The sequence below is a fragment of the Etheostoma cragini genome, chromosome 13 (genome assembly GCF_013103735.1).
Source record: "Etheostoma cragini isolate CJK2018 chromosome 13, CSU_Ecrag_1.0, whole genome shotgun sequence".
NCBI lineage: Eukaryota > Metazoa > Chordata > Actinopteri > Perciformes > Percidae > Etheostoma > Etheostoma cragini.
In genome coordinates this window covers 24,897,958-24,920,424 of record NC_048419.1, presented here as the reverse complement: position 1 = coordinate 24,920,424, position 22,467 = coordinate 24,897,958, and the positions used below count along the sequence as shown (strand labels likewise).

The 22,467-nt window shown below is 41.8% G+C and overlaps 1 protein-coding gene across 4 annotated transcripts in view; it reads right to left on the bottom strand.

Moving 5' to 3' along the window:
* The window catches only part of sgcd (sarcoglycan, delta (dystrophin-associated glycoprotein)), a 256,701-nt gene that overhangs the window by 13,612 nt on the left and 220,622 nt on the right, over nt 1-22,467 (bottom strand). For all 4 annotated transcript variants that reach the window (XM_034889770.1, XM_034889767.1, XM_034889768.1 and 1 more), the window contains one exon: nt 5,266-5,338. In XM_034889770.1, the coding sequence (XP_034745661.1) occupies nt 5,266-5,338 (73 nt within the window). The remainder of the gene's footprint in view (nt 1-5,265; nt 5,339-22,467) is intronic.

The window sequence follows — 22,467 nt, the reverse complement described above, 5'->3', positions numbered from 1 at the left end:
TGGTCTTAGTGAGAACTGGAGTGATGTGATCCACTCTCTTGGTCTTAGTGAGGACTGGAGTGATGTGATCCACTCTCTTGGTCTCAGTGAAGACTGGAGTGACGTGATCCAGTCTCTTGGTCTTAGTGAGGACTGGAGTGATGTGATCCAGTCTCTTGGTCTTAGTGAAGACTGGAGTGACGTGATCCACTCTCTTGGTCAGTGAGGACTGGAGTGATGTGATCCAGTCTCTTGGTCTTAGTGAGGACTGGAGTGATGTGATCCACTCTCTTGGTCTTAGTGAGGACTGGAGTGATGTGATCCAGTGTCTTAATCTTAGTGAGGACTGGAGTGATGTGATCCAGTGTCTTAATCTTAGTGAGGACTGGAGTGATGTGATCCAGTGTCTTAATCTTAGTGAGGACTCGAGCAGAAGCGTTCTAAATCAGCTGCAGCTGTCAGATTGTTTTTTAGAGAGACCTGTAAAGACCCCAATACAGTTGTTAAGTCTACAGAAGATGAAAGCAAGGTCAGGTTTTTCCAAATCCTGTTGACACATAAGTCCTTTAACCCTTGATATTATCTAAAGGTGATAATAGGCTGACTTTGTAATTGTCTTAATGTGGCTGTTAAAATTCAGGTCTGAGTCCATGACTACACCAAGATTTCTGGCTTTGTCTGTAATTTTAAACACTTTCGTTTAAAGCTGAGCGCAGACTTTTAATCCTTCCTCTTTTGCTCCGAAAACAACCACCTCAGTTTTTTCTTCATTTAATGTAAGAAAGCGGTGGCACATCCGGTTGTTAATTTGTTTAATGCACAAAAAATTGTGATAAGTTATGTAAATCTGTGTGCTGTCTGCATAACTATGGTCATTTATTTTGTTGTTTTCCATAATCTGAGCCAGTGGAACCATGTAGATGTTAAACAGAAGAGGCACCACAATGGAGCCTTGGGGAACTCCGCACAACATCTTTGTATGCTCAGATGCATAATTACCTATAGATACAAAGAAATCCCTGTGTAAAGGAATACTACCACCTTTGCATTGCACAAGTCTTCTTAGTTCCCATTCTTAAACTAATTAGACGTGTAAAGGTCTACCTACATTATGGTTGTACCGATATCATCGTTAATATTGAGCTATTGTTAAGCTAATATTAGGCGTCTCTTCATGTGCGCTGTGAGAGTTATGTTCCTGTTTATTGAATGCGTTATTCAGTGCAAATATAACCGGTAATGTAGTTTAATCTTAGTAATGATGGTATATTAGGTTATTACTGTCGCTCTGAAGGAGCACATTTAGTGCAAGACTTATTCCCCCAAAATGCACCGCAGGAAGTCATCAAATCAACTTTATAACTCCTCCCTCTAAGAGTCTGACACACACACACACACACACACACACACACACACACACACACACACACACACACACACACACACACACACACATACACACACACACACACACATACATACATACACACACACACACACACACACACACACACACACACACACTAACACACACACACACTTAGTAAGTTTGATACTGGACAATATTATCTGTTTTGTGCAATAACACCAGCTTAAAATGTATGCATTATTACTGTTCACCATTAAAATTCCTTACTTATGTAAATACTGTATCATAAAAAATTCCTTTAACTATGTAAATATTGTGCATATCCACACTCCTTATATTTCTTTATTTATATTTCTACTCTGATATTTATATACTTCGTGGAACTGTAACAGAATTTCCTTTCGAGGATCATTAAAGTATTTCTGATTCTGATCATTTAATGACAGCATTTCCTTGTGTTTTTTCTCAAGATAAAAGGTCTTAAACCTGTTTAACTGTCCCCGTATCATGTAACATTTTGTGAGTTTAGCCTCCTGCTGTGTGTGTTTCTGTCCATCAGCGTGGTTTCAATCTCAGCACCATAATATTCTGTAGAGTGAAGATTGCAGGACGCACACACAAAAAAAAAACTGTCCATACAGGAAAAACTCTGCGACAAAGCACACCAAAATTGAGTTTCTGAGAGTCTAATGTGAGTCCATCAAAGTTTTCGTGATGTGAAAACTTTTAGCTCTCTAGCTCTTGCAGGAAACGAGCCACTTCACACATCTCATTTCCCCTCGTAAGAACCACATAAACCGCCCAACCCTCCTCGCTTCGGTCTCCATTGCTATTCTTGCGCCACGTCCCAAATTCACCGTCCTTATTGCTTCCTCTTTATTCCTTTTATCTGTGCTCGGAATCGGTCTGGACATAAATCAAAGTGCAAATCCACCGGGGTTGCCGTTTTTTTTTTAACTTTAACAAAGGCGTCTGTGGGATGCAAGGACACTTCCTGTTGACAAGGCATTACCTCGCGGATGTATTTGATGGACACGGTGTCAAAAAAGTGTGTGAGTGTGTGTGTGTGTGTTGGGGGTTTATATGGCATCCCAAAAATGTGATTTTAGTCCTCGATTGCTACCTGCCAAGGGGTTAGGAGAGATTAGAGTAAGATTAGATTTTAGCCATGCTCCAACGAGCACTCTCCCCCCCCCCCCGCCCACCACCCCCCTTTTTTCCTGACATAACTGGATAGTTTGTGCCATATTTCATTCTCAATTGACGGGTTGTCAACGAAAGATGCATAAACACAAGGGAAGAGAGAAAGGGGGGGGCAATGTGTCAACGGCAACTCTGACTGTCAAATTATACGGCCAATCACATGATGAGGGGCTTTGGAGAGGAGCTGGCAAATGATCCACGCATCACTGAGGGGACTTTTTTATTATTTGATATGATGGCTCATGAAAGACAAAGCAGCCGTGATTGATGAATCACGGTGCATCTCGGTGCACACGCCACTGAAATACTGTTATTAGATATTTGTCATCACTGTCCTTCTCTCTCCAACCCCCTAATTTCTGTCACGCTCGTCCCTGCAGTGTTTCTTCCCTGTCACATAAAGCTCTTTTTCCTTATTTGTATTATCTCTTTATCCCTCTTGCATTTCTTTCTCTTTTAGTTTCCTGCTTCTCATCTTTCTCCCTGTCTCATTCTGACAAAGAGACAATAAGTCCTCTACTGTCTTCTTTCTGGTTTCTTCTTTCTTTTTTGCCTCTGTCAAAAAAGTTGCCACATTGTACTTTTGTCATTTTTTTCCTATCTCTTTGTAGCTTTTTCACCTCAGTCTTTCCCTCCTGCCCCTCTTTCAATTCAGATTGAAACAATCAAAGACTTTCCCAGAGACATTTGGGTCTGAGGTCCGCATCCCGGATGATGGCAGCGTTGAGCGCTGCCTCCGGCAGTCAGTAGGGACGACATGAAACATGCATGTGCATAGTGATGGAGTGGAATCACCAAGCAGTCAAGGGGTTCAGCATATCATAATAAGTATGCTGACAAACGGGTTTCATTTTACTGTTTTCTTCTCACTCATTCACTGTCACAGCACTGGAGCTCTCTCTCTCTTTCTCCTGATCCTCCTTTTCTCCCTTCTGTCCTGTCTCTCTCTCTCTGATTGAATGTCATCACATCTGACAGCACAGACAGGAGAAAGATGATAAACAAGATGTTTACACCAAGGAGACATCCTTGGCTGTCCATGCACACAGCCCCACACCCACCCACACCCACCCACAGATGCCTGTCAGGGAGCTGATTACCTGGGACACCTTTCTGCCTTAAAGTGAAAGTCCACCCACAATCTTGTGATCAGCAAAGACTCAGCTTGAAAGAAAGCTGTAATTTGTCCCCTCATGGCAAATGGATATGGTGAATTCTTTTGACCACGTAGGGGGCAGAAGAGCTGAACATTTATCTGACAGACACACAGCCCTGACGACCCAGTCTCATGCTAGTTTGTGAAAGAACTGGCCGCTGTAACCAGCTGCTGCTAGACACAAGGTTGAAAGAGTCCTCAGAGTGAATGGTGCAGTAAAAAGACCAAAAACAATGAGGAAACTAGGAGGGCTCAAAAGCTCAGCCAATTTGGTAATTATGATATTTGGTATTATAACTACAGTATAAGTGACCACTTTCACATCACACAAGAGATACAAACAAGTCTCTGAGCTAGCGTCCAAGTACAGTCTCAAGTCTCGGTGTCCTTTTTTTAACTTTTGCATTCAGTGCTTCTTTTGTTTGGGCCATGATGCACTGAGCACCTCTCTCCATCTGTATGCAACCTCATCCCATCAACGCATGTTACTAACTCGACTTCTTCCATTTCCCAGAGTCTTGTGCTCTTCGCCAACGTAGTCTTGTGCTCTGTCGTCCCTCTCTTCTCTCTTCCTATTGCTTCCTGCAGGTGTTTCTGGCCCTGGAGCTGTGGAGTCTGGATCTGTGGTTGGAGTCACCTGCTGGCTCCATGCTCCTGCTCAACACACTCTGCTACAATTCTCCATGTCTCTCTCTGTCTGTCTCTTATCTTGTCTGTCTATCTGTCTGTCTGTTGGTCTGTCTGTCTCTCTTTCTCTATCTGTCTCTCTCTCTCACCCCCAACCGGTTGAGGAAGATGTCCGCCCACCCTGAGCCATGGTTCTGCTCCAGGTTTCTGCCTCTTAAAGGAAGTGTTTCCTTGCCTCTGTCGCCTAGTGCTTGCTCTTGGTGAATTGTTGGCTTTCTGTAAATAACATCACAGAGCATAGTCTAGACCTGATCTTTCAAAGGAACTTTTTAAAGCAAAAAAACTTCTGATGAATGGCAAAGAAGCTGCCGGTGTGGTCGGCATGTTTGTTAAACTCTCATGTAGATGGTGCAGCGGATAAGTCACATATTACGTATGAAGGTTATGCTCAGCTCATCAGACGTTTCCATAAAAATAAAGATTAAAGTTCCACATCTGGAGTTTGAGTCAAGTCTATAGTCACCGTGTTTGCAACTAATGTCACCCAGACACTAGAAGCCTTTGAACAGACTTTGCTACTACAGTTGGACACCATCTCACGTCTAACGTAAAAGACTGTCACGTGTAAAACTACAACTAGATTCGTTTTCAAAAATGTAACCAAGCTAGCTAGCTACTGCTAGCGTTAGCTGGTAACTTAAGGTTTCCGTCCATGCAGATGAATGTCTCCAGTGCCCGGAGGTCATTGTTTTCTCTTTCCTTTATAATAATTATACTTTATCAAGACACAGGACACTTAAACACGGGACTGCATGGCCGGGGATCAAACGTCCAACCTCCTGATTGGCAGGCTGATTACCCATTATTATATATTTGGCACTCTTGTGCATGTATTTGTTGTGTGCTATGATAAGAACAGACGCTGACTCACCTTAGCTCCTTGAAAGGCTCGGCCCTGACGTGAGGCGTCTCCACTGACTTGCTGAACACGGCTCCTTCAGCTCCTGGAATCACAGAACACAGCATCAGCCGGGAGGCCGCCGTCAATGGAAACTACCAAAACCGCTCCTTTTTCGATCAATGGACATAATCTCTGAGACTCGGCCGATCTATACGGCGGCTCTCAGCTCGCCTCCCCGATCAGACCGACTCACACACACGTCCGACAGGGAAAAATACCTGGATGGAATACATGATTAGGGGATCTTCTAAACTAAAAAGCTTCCTTCTTTCATCCCGAAGGGAAAATAAGCGTAGATTAGAAGCTGCTGCTTCAGAAAAAAATGAAAAACACTAAATGCTTTGTTTACTGTGATGGGCCGGTGTTTTCGCACTATGCTTGCTCTTGGGGGAATTACTAGATTTGTGGGGACTTTTTACTTATATAAATTACAGAGTGAGAGATTACAGAGATTAGTTCTTCTACTGGAGCTAAAAACACTTGTGTGCACGGAGATCGCTTTTGGCCCAAAACACGGCTTAAAAAAACTAAAAGTAGCAATTTAAATGTAACGTTAAGCATCTTTTAATAATCCACTTTCATACATTAGCCTCCTTCATGTTAAGGACTGCACCCCCTTTACGCAGTATTTTAAATTTAATTCTGTTACTCATGTTTATTCTTATTCATTATCCATATCTATAGTGCTTGTGTGGGAAGCACTTTGTAACGGGGCTATATAAACAAACTGTTCCTTCCTTCCTTCCTTACTTACATGTTCTTAAACACTTTGAAGCCCTGTGTTCCTACATCACCTGACGTATGACTTACATTTCATCGCCCGCTTGTGATGAAGTACAAGCTAACGGCATTAGAAAATAAAAGTAATACTCGGTTGGCCCTCGCCCCGAGGCTCTGATCGACTGTAGTGCAAATACAGCAGCGAAGTGTGAGTAAACTGAAGCGTTCGGGTACATCACATCAACAAGGCATCGGGTGCAGATCAATGGCCGGGACTAAATGTGTCTCAAAGCCTTTGAGGCGCTGCCGGGGAAACACTTCTCACTCTGGGACACACATCTACATTAGACTAAGAGGAACACGCTCCAACCTGATCAATGCAATATTTTGTTGGCTTTTAGCCCCAAACCCCAAGTGATGAAGTCAGAATAAGAAAACTTCATTGATCCCCTCAGGGACTGTTTAGTTGCAGTTGCTCACAGTCAAATTTAAGGTAAGAAAGAGTAAGAAAAGAGCTAGTCAACGAGCATATCCAGTAACATAAAGCAACATGGCAACAGAGATAAAAACGTGTGTATATACTGTATGTGTGTATCTATATTCATGTGTGTACATGTACCTTGTATACACACAGTTTTCTATCGTTTTTCTTTTACATGTATGCATGTATGTACAGTATCTATTCATGTTTATTTCTAGTATGTGTGTTTGTATGTATGTACTGTACGTTATTGGCTTTACATTAGACATTATTGTTGCTTTACTGACATTTTGGTCACTTTTCTTGGCTTTTTAAAAACAGTTTTGACACTTTATTCAACGTTTTGACAATTCTTTTGAAATTTTCTTATTATCTTTCCCTTCTCTTCACACAACTGGACTGCCGGCGTCCCTAATATGTGGCGATACTGCCCACTATAGCACCGGCCGGCCTTGCATTTCCCCAATCCAAGACTTATTAGAAGCCAATCTCTATTTCTAGCAGCTCATGAAAAGCTGCGCTGACATTTAAATACCTGCTCAGTCAGTTTGAGCCAGAACAAAGGGGGGGGGGGGCTGTAGAGCAAAGTGGAAGCCTCGGTGGGGGTCACTGCCTCTTTGCTGCAGTAAAGTGAGTGAAGATGAAACAGAAGCCTAAAGTTAGAAATCCCAGTTCTCAGTCGTAATAAAAAGGAGAACAAATAAGTTTTTCCCTTTGCTTCTGGCTGTCACTTTGTCTGAAATTAATAGTTTAAAAAAGGATAAAACTGCTGTCATTTGGTTTAAATCATACCACCATTTCTTTATCAGCCACATATAGAAGTTCAAACAAGCTTTTAGTAATGAATCATAACTTTAATATTGCTCTAAACAGAAACAGCTCCGGGATAACTCACCCTAAAAGATTATTTCAGGGCCATTAGTGATAAATTTAGCTTCACTTCTGTGAAAAGTGTATCTGTAGTTTCATATACTACTCGGGAATTTCAGCAACTGCCCCACAGAGCTGCAAAATCTCAACGTCTCCGCCGTATAAAGACTGATTTGCGACCGCAATCAGGAACCAAACACTGGATCCTAAATCAATTTACTGAAATTAGTTTAACAAAGCTTCTCATCAAACTTCACTCTGCTAATAAATCCCAAGTTCTCAACGTATTCCTGCCCCTTTTGAATAGGAACAACATTATAACTGTGATTAATACAGTTATTTGTTGCTTGATGGGTGGGTGTTTTGATGTTTTTGTCAGGCCGTCAGCTTTCTAAACCTCTAAACCGTGCTGTTTGCTCGACTTACAGGTGCTAAGACAGTTATTGCAACATGCTGGAAGCAACCATGACAAGACTACTCGCACATGGACCCTTTCCCTTCTGGGTGTCATGTACATGGAGCTCTCTACGGCTCGTGAAAAGACTTTGGGCTCTTGGCTCAACATTGCTGAATCCTTGAAGTCCATGTTGTAGACCTGTGCTTTGGCTGCCTTGCTTCCGTCTCTGCATGTGTTTGGTCCAGTGTGTCTTATGTTTGTCTCTTTGTCAATGTCTTTGTTTGTTTGTGTGTGTCTGTTTTTGTGTGTCTTGTCGGTGAGCTGCGGTCTCCGTTCCTACTGTTGCGTCTTTGTTGGGTCTCCCCCATTCCCGTCTTTCTTCTCTGTGTTTTGTTTTTTGGTCCTGGGACACGTTCTTATGTCTCAGTGTGTTTGCTAATTGTGTAATAACATATATTACACTGCGGGTATACTTCCAGGACACAAACATCATCGGTGTTGATAGTCTTGTGTTTTCTCTTTAACTTCTTCAAGGACACATTTTACACTCCCCCAGAGGCTAATGTTGGACCCTGCTTATAACTTTATGTTTCAAATGGAAAATATGTTTATTACAATTTTATATTAAAGGCAAATTCGAGGGATCCTTAATCAACATGTTTAGGTTGTTTTGTAAAAACAAAACAAAACTTCTGATAGATTCTCAGGTTTTTAAAAGTGTCATATGCACACCAGTATCAGTCAGACGCTAGCTGATCGTTGGACATTGATGGAGACATTTGCTCACATTAAATGTCACAGTTTATTGACATTGTGACACTGCAGATGTTTCCATTTCAGCCCTGCTGTCTTTATTTGTATGCAGCCGAGTGTGACAACTCCATTGGTGTGCACCTCCGGGAATAAAAGTTGATCTATCTGATTTTGTGATCGCAGGCTCCAAATGAATACTGGCCAGACAGCAGCGATACGTCACAGCTCTGACATGTTCATAGACCAGTTTGGGGGGGGGGGGGGGGGGGGGGGGGAATAAATGATGCCATAAAAGATTAATGTGTCTGTGTGAGCAGCTGTGTGTCCATGTGTCTCTCTGTACGTGTGTGTGTCCATTTGTGTGTCCATTGTGTCTGTGTAAACGTGAATGTGTGTATTAGTGTTTGTGTGTGCGTGTATGTAAATATCTGTGTGTGTGTCCATGTGTGTCTGTGTAAATGTGTGTTTATCAGTCAGTGTGCATGTGTGTATGTGTGTATCAGTGTGATTATTAGTGTGTGTATGTATCAGTGTGTGTGTGTGAGTGTGTATGTCCATGTGTGTCTGTCTAAATGTGAATGTGTGTATCAGTGTGTGTCACTTCTGCTGTGTGTATATATAAGTGTGTGTATCAGTGAGCGTGTGTGTGCGTGCATGTGTGTGCGTGTGCATGTGTGTGTGTGTGTGTGTGTGCGTGCATGTTTAGGAAGCAGTCATCAGACCAAGGGTAGATATCATCAGTTGTGGCTTGAAGTATCTCTAAGGTGATGAAATACAGAGACAAACAAGACACAGAAGAACAAAACTCCCTCCAGGAATAATTTCAATGATGGGTGACGGTCGTGAGACGCCGACACAGGAGCAACAATAACCACAATCGTGCGTTTATCTTGATTTATTTCGGTGCATAATAATGCTCTGATTTACCCATTTCTGTCTAACACAACGGTAGCATGGTCGGTAGAAGCAACATGGTGAGATACTACTGCAGATGTAGTTGTCCTTGACTAGAAAATGCCATTTATACATGTATCCTGCATTAGTAGTCTGGATCAAAAGAAGTACATTTCCAGAATAAGACGATTGTGATTGGTTTAAAGAAATGCAAACAACCCAGAGTGTTGTCTTCTCCTATCCCAGAATGCATCTGTGGTGTAGCCAGACCTTACCACACAGATACTACCTGCTATTAGTAAATAAAAGCTGACAACTGTGGCAAAAGGTTCCACAAAACGTTTGATTAATTCCAGGTTACATAAAACATATATAATATCTTTTGAAACCCCCGGTTTAAACCGGAGCCGAGTACAAGTCCAGGCAGAGCGAGATGTTCCACCTGCTAAACAGCATCAGCTGCTTCACTCATGTTTACTATCACCTGCTCATTAGTCAGCTGTTCTGCTACCAGCTGACTAATAATGCCCAATTGTGCGGGGCAACCTTTACAAACGGTCCCAGTCATTACAACCTGTCACTTCTCACTATAAATAACCCTCACTATTTGATTTAAGCGTTGGTATTGTTTATTGTTGACATTCATGTACTGTATGTGCAGTGGTGGGAGAAGTATTCAGCGCCTTCACTTAAGTGAAAGTACTAGTACCCCACTGTACAAATATATACAAAAATGTGTTGGTGTTCTACATGTTGGTGTATTTCTGAGGACTATGGTTACCGGGTCCTCAGATCTCTGCAGGGTAAACCCAGACAGCTAGCTAGACTATCTGTCCAATCTGAGGACTATGGTTACCTGGTCCTAAGATCTCTGCAGGGTAAACCCAGACAGCTAGCTAGACTATCTGTCCAACCTGAGGACTATTCTACTGTTTAAAATGTTAATATATGTAGCTTGCTTACAATCCTCATCAAAGTCATTACAATGTATCCTCTGAGGACCATGAATGCCTGTACATCTTAGATTTTATTTAATATTCACCCATTTAAAAGGTTTCTCTCTTCGTCTCTGATTAGCTTTCTCTCGCATTCCATGATTATCTCGCTCTCATTTTCTCTGCTGCAGAGAACATAATATCCTTCCTTTTTAGAATTTCATTCAGACTGGAGGTGTAGCCAGAGGTCCTTTTTAATAAATAGCCAGAACTCCCTGCTGAGACGCTTTGGCCTTTCTACTTTAAATGGTGTAAGGAAATCAGCAGCTTATATTAAGGGGGGCAATTCTCCACCTCAACAGAAAATTTAGGCTGTCAAATAGTATGCAGCCAGCGGATTAGAGAAAGTAAAGAGAGAAAATAGAGATCAAAGTAGGTACTGATTTCAGAGGGAAAGGAAGGCAAAACTGAGAAAAAAAGAGGAGAAAGAATAAGCTAACAATGGCAGCCGGTGACAGATGGATCTCTCTTGCTTAAAAACTCGATTCATTGCATACAGTATGCAGCCGGTGGATTACAGCCCGCTAGGAAAGTCGTGACAAGCCACCGACAAGTTCTCCCACACTGCAGGTGAACATCCGTCATTTGCCCTGGGTCATATCACTTCCCAACTTCTGCCGATTTTTTTTTCTTTCTGCCTAAATATGCTGACGGAGCTCCGTGACAGACGAGCCCGACAGTGATCGGCGGGAAAACAAGAGACGTTTTGACAATGCTGGTGAGGCATCAGCAACAGAGGATACACAACAACCGTTCACAATGTCATCTGCAACATCCAGCACCGCCTGCACTGAGTGACGAGTTGTCATCCAATATAGAATAATACAGAAACAACAGTGTATGTGCAATGTGGTTTGGAAGATTACAGGGAAGTAACTTTATTTGGATTAAAAGTTCAAATCCTACATCTGTCAAGATTTGTGGGAGGTTAAGATACGAGCATATAGACAGGGGAGGGATTACATATAAAGGTTTTGATCTGAGATTAAACACCTCACTGTGCATGTGGATTCTTGAATTTCGGACAGGGAGGACCCAGGTGGTCGGGGTAGGGCAGACACACTGCTTCCACCCTCCTCCTTAAAACCGGAGCACCCCAGGGCTGTGTTCTGAGTCCCCTACTGAATCGCCAACTCCAACACCATCATCAAGTTAGAAGATGAAAATGAAAAGGTCTAAAGCAAGTCTAAAGAGATGAAAGGGGACTTTGGAAATAAGCAGGAAATGAACAGAATGAAGGGACCTTGCTGTCTAAGTACCTTGGTGTCCCAGTACCTTGGTCTCCTAGTACCTCGGTTTCCAAGTACCCTGTTGACTAAGTACCTTGGTGTCCAATTACTTTAGTATCCAAGTACCTTGGTGTCCAAGTATCCTGGTGTCCAAGCACCTTGGTGTCCAAGTATCTTGGTGTCTAAGTACCTTGGTGTCCTGCCTGGTAGGGGAACGGCACTAAACAGGACAGCAAGGCCCTGCAGAGAGTTGTCTGATCGGCTGAATATACAATAGGTGCCCCCCCCTGCCTAATAGATAATTAATATCAGGCTCTGCAAGAAAAAGACTATGGAGGACCATCAAAATCCACATTCCCCGGGTAACAGCCTTCTACCCTCGGGTCTCTGGGATTTGAAACGAGGACACTGCTCAGACTGCTCCCCATCCTACAGATAGATATTCAGTATTATCATAGTTATGACTAATGCATAAGGAATTAAAGAAACTGATTGATTACATTTCACTGACATTTTATGGTCATATGATTTAACATTCAGTAATAAATTAAAAAAAACAAGAGCTGAAAAAAATTGAGAATAAATTGATTGATAGCAGACAGCTTGCGGAGGGATGTTAGGTCTTGTCTGGTCATCATTAGCCGTCTTTGCCACAGGCTGGAATGGGACTCTGTGCTGAAAGAGGACACATTAAGCGTCTAGGTCATCAGCCTGACCCCAGATCTGTGCAGGACTGCCCTCTGCCGATGCCTCACATTTAAGTCTCTCTCGCTCAGACTCTGCCTCTTACTATTTCTTCTGTCTTGCGGACATTCAGCAAATTCCCTCGCTCTCACGATATTAGTCTGTTTCTGTGAGAGTTTTTAAACTCACTCGCTAAGAAATGTTTGCAAAATAGTTATGTCAGAAATATGAGCTGAGCAGTGGAAATCAGTCAGCAGCCAGGGACAAGGATGATTAAAGTCACTGCATAGAGAGATCCTGATTAGATAGAGAGACTGATCAGCTCTCTTTCCGCCACATCTATACCCCCACTCCATCACCCCTCCTCCCACCCCACCCCACCATGGACACAAGACAGAAAGAAGAGAAAGAGAGGAACAGAGGGATGTACATGCTCAATAATGTTCTTCCCACTGCATCTTTTACCCCCCTTCAAGTCAGCTTCTGCGGCGATAAAAGTAAGACGAGGAGCATGCGGTGCCCACACAGTGCGGACATGGAAAGCTTAAGTGAGACAGACGGACACCCCTATGGACGCGGTGGGTAACGTCCTTCAGTCTTTCACAGAGATTGTAAAAGATAAGAGCCTAAACCTTGATGTTCGCCTGTCAGTCCGTCTGACTGTAAGTGTCTGAAGCCTGTAGCCGGCGGGGGGGCGGTAATGAAGTCCTGAGCCTCTAATGGGAAAGAATGATAGTGAGCAGGACGTTTGATATTCCTCCGCAAATAGGCCTGCCGGGGACGTCGAAATGAAGAGTATTGGGCAAGGCTGATTAGCAGGGCAGTGTCTCTGTGTGTGTGTGTGTGTGTGCAGTGTCTTTGTGTGTGTGTGTGTGTGTGTGTGTGTGTGTATTTTAAGGTCATTTCAATTCATTCATACCATATACATGAACTAGTTTGTAAATGCTTGCAGCAAATATATTTGATGGAGCTGATGAGTCCGGGTCAGTGCGGCTGATTTAAATGTCTCTTTTCATCGGTCCTGCTTCACAACAAAAAGACACAACTCACACAATCAACATCAGGGTGAGTGATAACACATTGAATGAATGAATGAAATGTGGAATTTGTAAAAAAGATTTTCTAAACAGTGCAAACTAGATGGCCAAATGTATGTGGACGCCACTGTCAATTCGGTTCTGAGGCAGTCTTTCATGGTTTGGGCCCCTCGGCCTACAAGGATATTCTAAACAACAGCCATGACTCATGAAAATTTCATTTTCTAGCAGCATCATGTGTCTGTATTTATAGTATATTATATATATTATGGGCATCTGGCTCCTGACTGTGCAAACAAAAGACGTCAAAAATAGACCCCAGCCGGCACACCACATTAAGGGACTGATACATTTTAATCAATGATTTCATTACATTTCACTACATTTGGTACACTTTCTTAGCAAACCTGTGCTCCATGCACTCTAAATAAAGAAATGCATTAGTTTGACAGTGAAATAGTGGACTGAAAGGTGTGTGTAGTTCTCAGGAGGATCATTTCCTACCTCATGTTATAATGAAGTAATATGCTTTAATGTTATAGCCCATTAACTATGACTGATACGTTCTTCACATAACTGCTGGCCATTTTCCAAGGTATACTGAGCTTGAGATCTCATTCATTTCTCTAGGTTATGAACATCAACTAATCCAGATTTGAATCATTTTCTTTATGTTTCACATAGAAATGGAAGTAAAAGTCAGAATCACAACTTTAAGTCCTCGGTCTGGTTCAATGGGAGCTAGTTTGGGTTTACAGCTGTTCTGAAAGGCTGCAGAGAAGTTCAAATCCTGCAGCCCCCACAGATCCGCCCACAGAAAGGGGGTTCAGACAATCATTTTCTGTTCTTTTTGCGCTCACTAGAACTCCAAAACGAAGACTGCTCGGGAGCGGGAACTGGGACGTCGTGGTCGTGAAAAGGTCCCGGGTGGGCTTACGTTTCAGGGACTCGCTGGAATAACGTGACGGTTAAAGAAGAAAGGGATTTTAGGAAACGTCATGACTTGTTGATAATGTTTATGACACGTTTCAGACAGTGTCATGTCACTCTTATGTAGATACCTTCCAGTAAAGTGTAACTGTTTTTAAGTTGTAAGTATGTGTATGATTCCAATGTCTTCTCTTGTCCAAGGTCTCAATTCTCACCCACCCCCCCAAACTTGCACAAAAATGTCGTTGCACTATTTCTAGATATTTCACACTGATGTTTTTTTCCCTTGCTTTTATGATCTTACCTGTAACACTTTGAGATTTGTTTAAATGTAAAGTGCATTACAAATAGAATGTATTATTATTATTATTATTATTATTATTATTATAAGCCAGGGTCGGATGAGTGGGTTGTGTGCTTATATTCTATATTTAGTATAATCTTTTTCTTTGCCTTTTTAAGGATACTTTGTTGTCCTACGTCACTTATTTGTGTGTCTTTTCCCTTTAAAATTTTAAAACTATCCAAAGTGTATGTTTTTAAAACTTTGATTCGGTTTCCAAGAAAGTACAAGTACTTCAACATGCTGCTATAGTTTTTTTCATGAGGCTTTCATGAAGATGCACACGTGGTAAAATGTTATATTAACCCTCGTGTTCTCCTCGTTTCAAAGTGTTTACTATCAGAAATATGGATTTCTTTCGACCAAACTGCCCTAAAATTACATGAATGATTCCCTACGTTGTTCATTAATGATTACTTTCATTGAATTATTTGGGGGTTTAATTTAATCTTTTTAATGGTTTCAAAACAGTGTCCGGACTAAACTTTGACATACACACATCTGTGATCCACTCAGCATCCTCTGATCTTAACTATTAGTCAAAATAATTCATACTTTCTGCCTTTTTAACTTAAAACTTGTGTATAATTTGGTATAAATGAGCTTTGTTGACCCTGAATTCCAAGACTAAGTGTGATATCTATCATTAAACCAGCTCATGCAAAACCATGGAAAAAGTGACAAATAAATCAGAAAAAGTGACAAAAAAAATGGGAAAAGCACAAAAAAAATGTTCATTTTCAATTTTGACCTGGAAGGACACGGTTAACGGGAAGACAACACAAGGGTTAAATAGATTCCGGCTTTCATGAAGACATGAAACTACAACGTCGAGACTGACAAAGCGATCCTAATCTCTTTTCTTATCGCAGGTCACGCATCAGACAGACAGCTGTACTTGTGGCAGTTTTTTTTCCAATCCCATTAAGGGTCGGGGGGGTTGCGTTAAACAGTGCTTCCCTTTCATGTTCCTCTTAACTGCGGCGTAATCAGTCCTCATCTGCGGCTCGGTCGATGCGGAGCCTGCAGACTGAGATCAATGCGGCCCACCTGCATTTACACACTGCTCGCCCGCCTCCGCTCGCTCTTCACCACTCTCCGTCCTTCCTCTCTTCCTCTTCCTCTCTCTCTATTCGCCTCGTAAACATGTACAAACAGACTGCAAGACGGATCGATAAAACCCATCCCGGGGGTTTTATGACGACCTCCTCCGGCCCAAAATATTACGCCTCCTCCTTTTGAAATTATGTCATCAGTAGGTTGTCTAAAAATGTGACCTCGGGGAACATCCTTGCTTTGTATTTCTTCTTCTTCCGTCCCTCCTCCCTCGTTTTATTTTGCCTTTTGCGCCTGTATTGCATTGTTTTTTTCTCCTTTTCATCTGAAATGTCCTGATTCATCACATTAAATGTCACTCAGCTTAACGCTTGTATGCAAAGCGACTTACAATTGCTAAATATGTCAGAAGCAGATGTCTGGAGCCACTAGGGGTTAGGTGTCTTGCTCAGGGACACGTTGGTTAATGCATGGCAGTAGGAATTGAACCCAGATCTCCCACACCAAAAGGCATGTGTCAAAGCCACTGCGCTATTAATACCCTCATTCCTCATTCCCTGAATCCTTTCCTACTCTTCCCACCTTTCTTGTTCCTCTAGTCTTTTCTCCATCCTTCCTGTCATCACACATAAACAGTCAGGGGGTTTTACCACTGTCACAGGGCCAAGCCGTTGGGTGGGTAAAACTAACTGAATTACTTTTAGTTAGACTTTAACATGTAATAATAATAATTATAATAATTGTAGTTGGCCCCCGGGGGAAGTCTTTAGCATATTTTGTGTATGAGCTTTTTGAGTGTTATTTATTTATCATCTGCTCGAGCCTTTCCAACATTTTAGACAGATCTGGAAATAATTATGGTCCAGAATGATGTGAAATTGCGTCTTTCTTCTTTGAAAAATGAAAAAAAAAATTAAGGGAGGACCCCCAATCCCCCCCCCCCAAACATGGGCACCTCAGTCTCCCAGAAACCTGGAGAGGTCTGGAGCGTCCAGAGCTTCTGAAGCGGTTGATCCCAGGCCACAAAACGCTGTACGACATGTTTAAAGAGTCCCGGCCTCTGTTGAAATCTTTAAAAAGCAGCTACATACTCTTTAAATGATCTATTTAGCCACGTTCTCGACTGTATTAATAAGTATCTTATGGTTTTATATCTTAAAATGATTTACTGGGTTTTACTGAGCTTCTAAAGAGCATCAATTTGTTTGAATGTTTTTACTCTTTTGGCTTGTGGCTTACCTACTTACTAACATTCTTATGCACCTTCTTACTTCCTCACTAACTTACCTTTTTACTTACTTTATTACTTAGGCTACGCACTTAATTTCTTACTAACTTACTTTCTTACCTACTAACTTACTTGCTCACTTTCTTACTTACTTACCCGCCTTTTTACCTATTAACTTACCTTCCTACTTTCTTACTAACTTACTTTCTTACTTGCTTACTTACCCGCCTTCTTACCTATTAACTTACCTTCCTACTTTCTTACTAACTTACTTTCTTAGTTACATTCTTTTTTACTTTCTTATTTACTGACTCTTACTAACTTATTGACCTTCTTTCTTACTAACTTTAAGTACTTACTAACTTACCTTCATACTAACTTACCTTCTTACTTACATACTTACTGACTCTTAGTAACTTACTTTCTTACATTATCTTCCTCTCATTGTCTTTCTACATTCCCTATTACTAATTGACTCACTTAACGTTTTACTAACTTACTTTCTTACTTAATTAACTTCATCTTCCCAACTCTTAATACACTTTTATCAATCCTTCTTCCCTTCTTCTTTCCCTCCTAACTTGCCTCATTCTCCCCCTCTGCCTCGCCTTGTCTCATCTTTCCGTTACGTGACCTGCTAGAATCCCTCCCAAAAGACACTTCTTCCTTCTATTTTCTTTCCTACTTTCCTCCTTCTATCCTTACCTTTCTCAGTTCTCCACTCACTTTTTCTATTTTACTATTTATTCCTCCCATTATTTCATACCGCCCTTCCTTTATGTCCCCTGCGTTCTTTTCTTCTTTTTCTTTGTTCTGCATATCTGTTTCTTATCTTCCTGCACTGTCCCTTTCTGCTTCTTCTCATCTTTTTTTACTCTCCTGTACCATCTTCTCACTCTTATACTTTCATTACTGAATTTTTCTCATTTCCCTCAATCCTTTTTCCCCCTTCCCTCTGTCCTCGTTTCTTTCCCTTTCTCTCTCACAGCTTTCCTTAACCTCCTTCCCTCCCTTTATTTTTAACCAATTTCCCCCTCTTTCTCCCTGTCTCTCTCTCATTTTTTTATCATCCGCGGCCGAGATCAATCAGGGACATATGAAGCATGCAGCAGGATAAATCAGTGGTGTTTGGAGATTTCATAAAGATTCATTTAACGGTATTTCATGTCAGCAGGCAAGCAGTCCTGATAAGGAACAGCAGCTGCTTCAGAGAGAGAGAGAGATTGAGAGAAAAAGAGAGAGAGAGAGAGAGAGAGAGAAAACTTGTATGAGAAGAAGAAGAAAGGGGGGCCAGAGAGAGAGAAATGCAGAGAAAGAAGAAGTAAATAAAACAGAAGAAAGATTAACAGTCTTTATAGATGCCATAAGATAGCATTCACACTGGAATTTTTGGGCCATCTGCCACTGAGAAGTTATTCTGTTTACCCAGACCAGAGCCATTGCTGGCAGGGAATTATGGGTATTTTGGAGGAAATAGTCTTATTGAGGAATGGTGGAGATATTACAGAGCCAGAGGGGCAAACCCACAGTGCTGCTGAACTTTTTTCGGTTAATGTAGGCACATGCATGTGTGTTGTAGGGGTGTAAATGACCTATTTTATCACCATACGATATTATATCCATTCATTTAACAGCGATACAATATTTACCGATTTCACAAAGTTTGAAAGTCAACTCAAACATGATTTCACTAGTAAGCTCTTCCAGACATTTAAATTAAAAACAAACACTCTTTTTTAAGAAAAAGAATAAATATAAAGTGGGAAATTGCAAAATAAAGGAACATCTTAAAGATGATGAAATTCATCAGTATTGTCACTTTGCTCTCTATTTTTTTTTTTGAAAAAACGTTACAAATAAAATGAAATATATAAAAACCCACTAAGTGTGTAGCAACGCACAAAGAGGAAAAAACAATATGTGCACTGCAATCTGTAAAATAACAGAAGTTCTGGCCGCTCAATACCCGGATTTTGTACCGTAAAACAAAAATTATTTGTTTAGCTTCCGTTAACATACAGAACACATAAAATATGGCAGAAAAAAGAAACAAAAACAAAGGGAAAAGCAAACAAAAGAGGTGTTATATTATTTTAAAAAAGTGTCACAAAGGCTGAAAAAGCAACAAAAACGTCAAGGCTAAAAGAAAAGTTTAGGCTACAAAATAAGAGCGCGTTGCTGCGTGTGGAGTTGAGATGATCCCGGGTGAAAGGCTTGTTTTCCCCTGGAAGCGAGCTCCGCTCCCCGGGTTCAAAGCCCACCTACCCCCCCCCCCCCTGACCTCCGGCAGTCAACATGGTGCATTCAGCAAAACAATCGTGGGATGCTTACGAGTTCCAGTGCTTAACTTTTCATGGCTTTTGAAAGAATGGTTCATGAGAACAGGCCGACCCTTCCTACGCTGTCAGGGTGAAAGGCTTCAGTGTACCACTGCTGGACCGATGGTAGGAGTCATTTATCGCTCGCAAAGGTCTTTGGGGCATACGTCGAGGTGGAAGTTCATGAAAAATGACTGTGAAATTAAAAATATGAGGGAGGGGAAGGGTGTTTGGATTCTCTGCGTGTCTCTGTATGTGTTTTGTGTGCAAACATCTCATTCTGTAAAGTAACTAGTAGCTAAAGCTGTCAGATGAATGTAGTGGAGTAAAAAAGTACAAGATTTAGAGTAGAAGTAGAAATTGGCATGAACACACACACACACACACAAAAACAAACACACACAAAAAAATGCGCAAACTCGTGGACCAATGGCATGCAGCAGGTCTTCACATATCACTTAAAAAGCAGAATACTCACTTCTTAAAAGGTAAAAGTAGCAACGTCAGTATCGTAAGTATCATCAGGAAAATGTACTTAAAGTATTAAGAGTAAAAGTACTCAATGCAAGAAAACCCTCCTATTTAAGAGAGGAGTAACTATGAAAACAGTTAAATGGTGTTTTATGGTCCAATCATTTCAGCTTGACTTGGAGCTTGTTATATTGTTGGCTTGTTTTCTTTAAAATAAAAAAATCAGATGTTATAAACTGAATGTTCTCTGTGTACAACGATGTAAACTTGTAAAGTAACTAGTAACTAAATCTGTCAGATGAATGGAGTGGAGTAAAAAGTACAATATTTCTCTCAGAAATGTAGCGCAGTAGAAATAGAAAGGGGCATGAAAAGAAAAGACTGGTTGTACTTTTGTACTTAAACACAGTACTTGAGTTAATGTACTTAGCTCCATTCCCCCCATCTTTCTTCCACCTTCCTCTCCTCATCTTGTTTCTATGTCGCTTCTTCTCTTCTCTTCTTTCTTTTTGTCTGTCTTTGCAGTTCTTTCTTCATAATAACTGCTTGTTAAGCCCAGGGAGGACAGGACGGAGGAAGAAGGGTATGAAGGTGCGTGTTGGACTTGATGTACAGCTGATGAGGGTCAGGGGCCGGACGGGGCCCCGGGCTTTAGTCTCACAACAGGACATTGAGATTGCACATTATCATGAAATATATTTAGATCTCCTCCATCTCATTACAGCGGGTCAAAGAGAGCTGCAGGAGGATCGGGAGAGAACTGAGCAAAAACGAGTCACCGGACACATTTAACAAGGGGGGGACGAGGGGACGAGGGGACGAGGGGCCTGTGGCGCTGATGGACCATTAAGACCCTCCTTTTTTACAAATGGAGAACTAAAGGACAGATGGATCCATTGTAAATGACGAGAGGTGAGATGTGGTTTCAGGTTCTGACTTCTGATCCGTCTAGTACTGTGAAAACATCTCCTCGCTATCTGCTAGCTGCCTGACCCTTGAACACACTGTAAAAAACATCTCACTATCTGCTAGCTGCCTGACCCTTGAACACACTGTAAAAAACATCTCCTCACTATCAGCTAGCTGCCTGTCCCCAGAACACATTGTAAAAAACATCTCCTCGCTATTTGCTAGCTGCCTGTCCCCAGAACACACTGTAAAAAACATCTCCTCGCTATTTGCTAGCTGCCTGACCCCTGAACACACTGTAAAAAACATCTCCTCACTATCTGCTAGCTGCCTGACCCCTGAACACACTGTAAAAAACATCTCACTGTCTGCTAGCTGCCTGTCCCCAGAACACACTGTAAAAAACATCTCCTCGCTATCTGCTAGCTGCCTGTCCCCAGAACACACTGTAAAAAACATCTCCTCACTATCTGCTAGCTGCCTGTCCCCAGAACACACTGTAAAAAACATCTCCTCGCTATCTGCTAGCTGCCTGTCCCCTAAACAAACTGTAAAAAACATCTCACTATCTGCTGGCTCGGGCTCGGTTTACACCTAACACCATGTCTAGCTACTGGGGGACCATAGTCAGGCTGGGGGGACGCATATTAATGTTAAAAAAACTCATACAATTAAATTGTTATGCCATTGATGAGCACAGTACAGTGTACTGTCATCCATCGCATTGAATGAAGAGACAAATAAAAAAACACACAAAACAAACACCTTGCACAAGACCTTGCACGTCCCTGAGCACTTGGCCTGTCTCCAGACTGGATTTTCAATCATTTACTTCTAAAAAAACAAAACCTCGCTGTGCATGCCCCCATTCAATCAGTGCCTGTTATGATGCTAATGAGGGAGCCATACGGCAGACACAAACACAAATGAGGGCAGCGCTCGGGCAAAGACGAGCAGCCGAGTATTTACACAACAACAAAAAAGATCCATCCTGACAATTAGAACACGATGTGTAGGTGGGATGACTCGTGTCTGTCTCGCTCGTGTTTGCTTCTCCTGTGTGTGCGTATTAATCAGCGTCTCTGCAGCTGTTCGAGTCACAGGGAAACGGGAGCAGGAGAGGAACTGGGACGGCTGCTTCACCTCGGGGCCGGGATACCATCTGCAGTCACGTTATTTGATCTTTGTGTACAGCTGGGCACTGTATAGATATTATATCGATATGTGAGGCTAGCTATCGTCTCACATCTGGATATCGTAATATCCTGATGTGACACGTGCGGTGTCCTGTCCTGGTTTTAAAGGCTGCGTTACTAACACACCAGACTGTTGTAGCTGTATTTGCCTCTACCACGTAGTTGTTATATCAACATAAGTGATGATTATTTATTTAAAAAAATTTCAGATTTTCTCCATATTGTCCAGCTCTATCTTCAAGACTACAACATGACGGAAGTCTATTTAGATTTGTTTCCATCCATATGTTGCCCATTCAATAACAGAAATGTATAATATTATCAAAAAAAACTAAAGTTAGACTGTTGGCTGAGGTGGAGAACCGTAAAGGCTGTGTAGTTTGTGTGTGTGTGTGTGTGTGTGTGTGTGTGTGTGTGTGTGTGTGTGTGTGTGTGGGGCACTTGTGTCGGACTGATCTCTGGCGATTCTTATTCAGTCACTCAGTTCATAGATTATTATGTTCATATTTTATAGTTAATATTTATTCATTATCTAGTGCACTGTTCAATCCCTGCACTGTCCACTTTTACACTGTCACCACTGCACACAGTCCCTCACAGTCTCTCACCGTCTCCCACAGTCCCCCACAGTCCCCCACAGTCCCCCACAGTCCCTCACAGT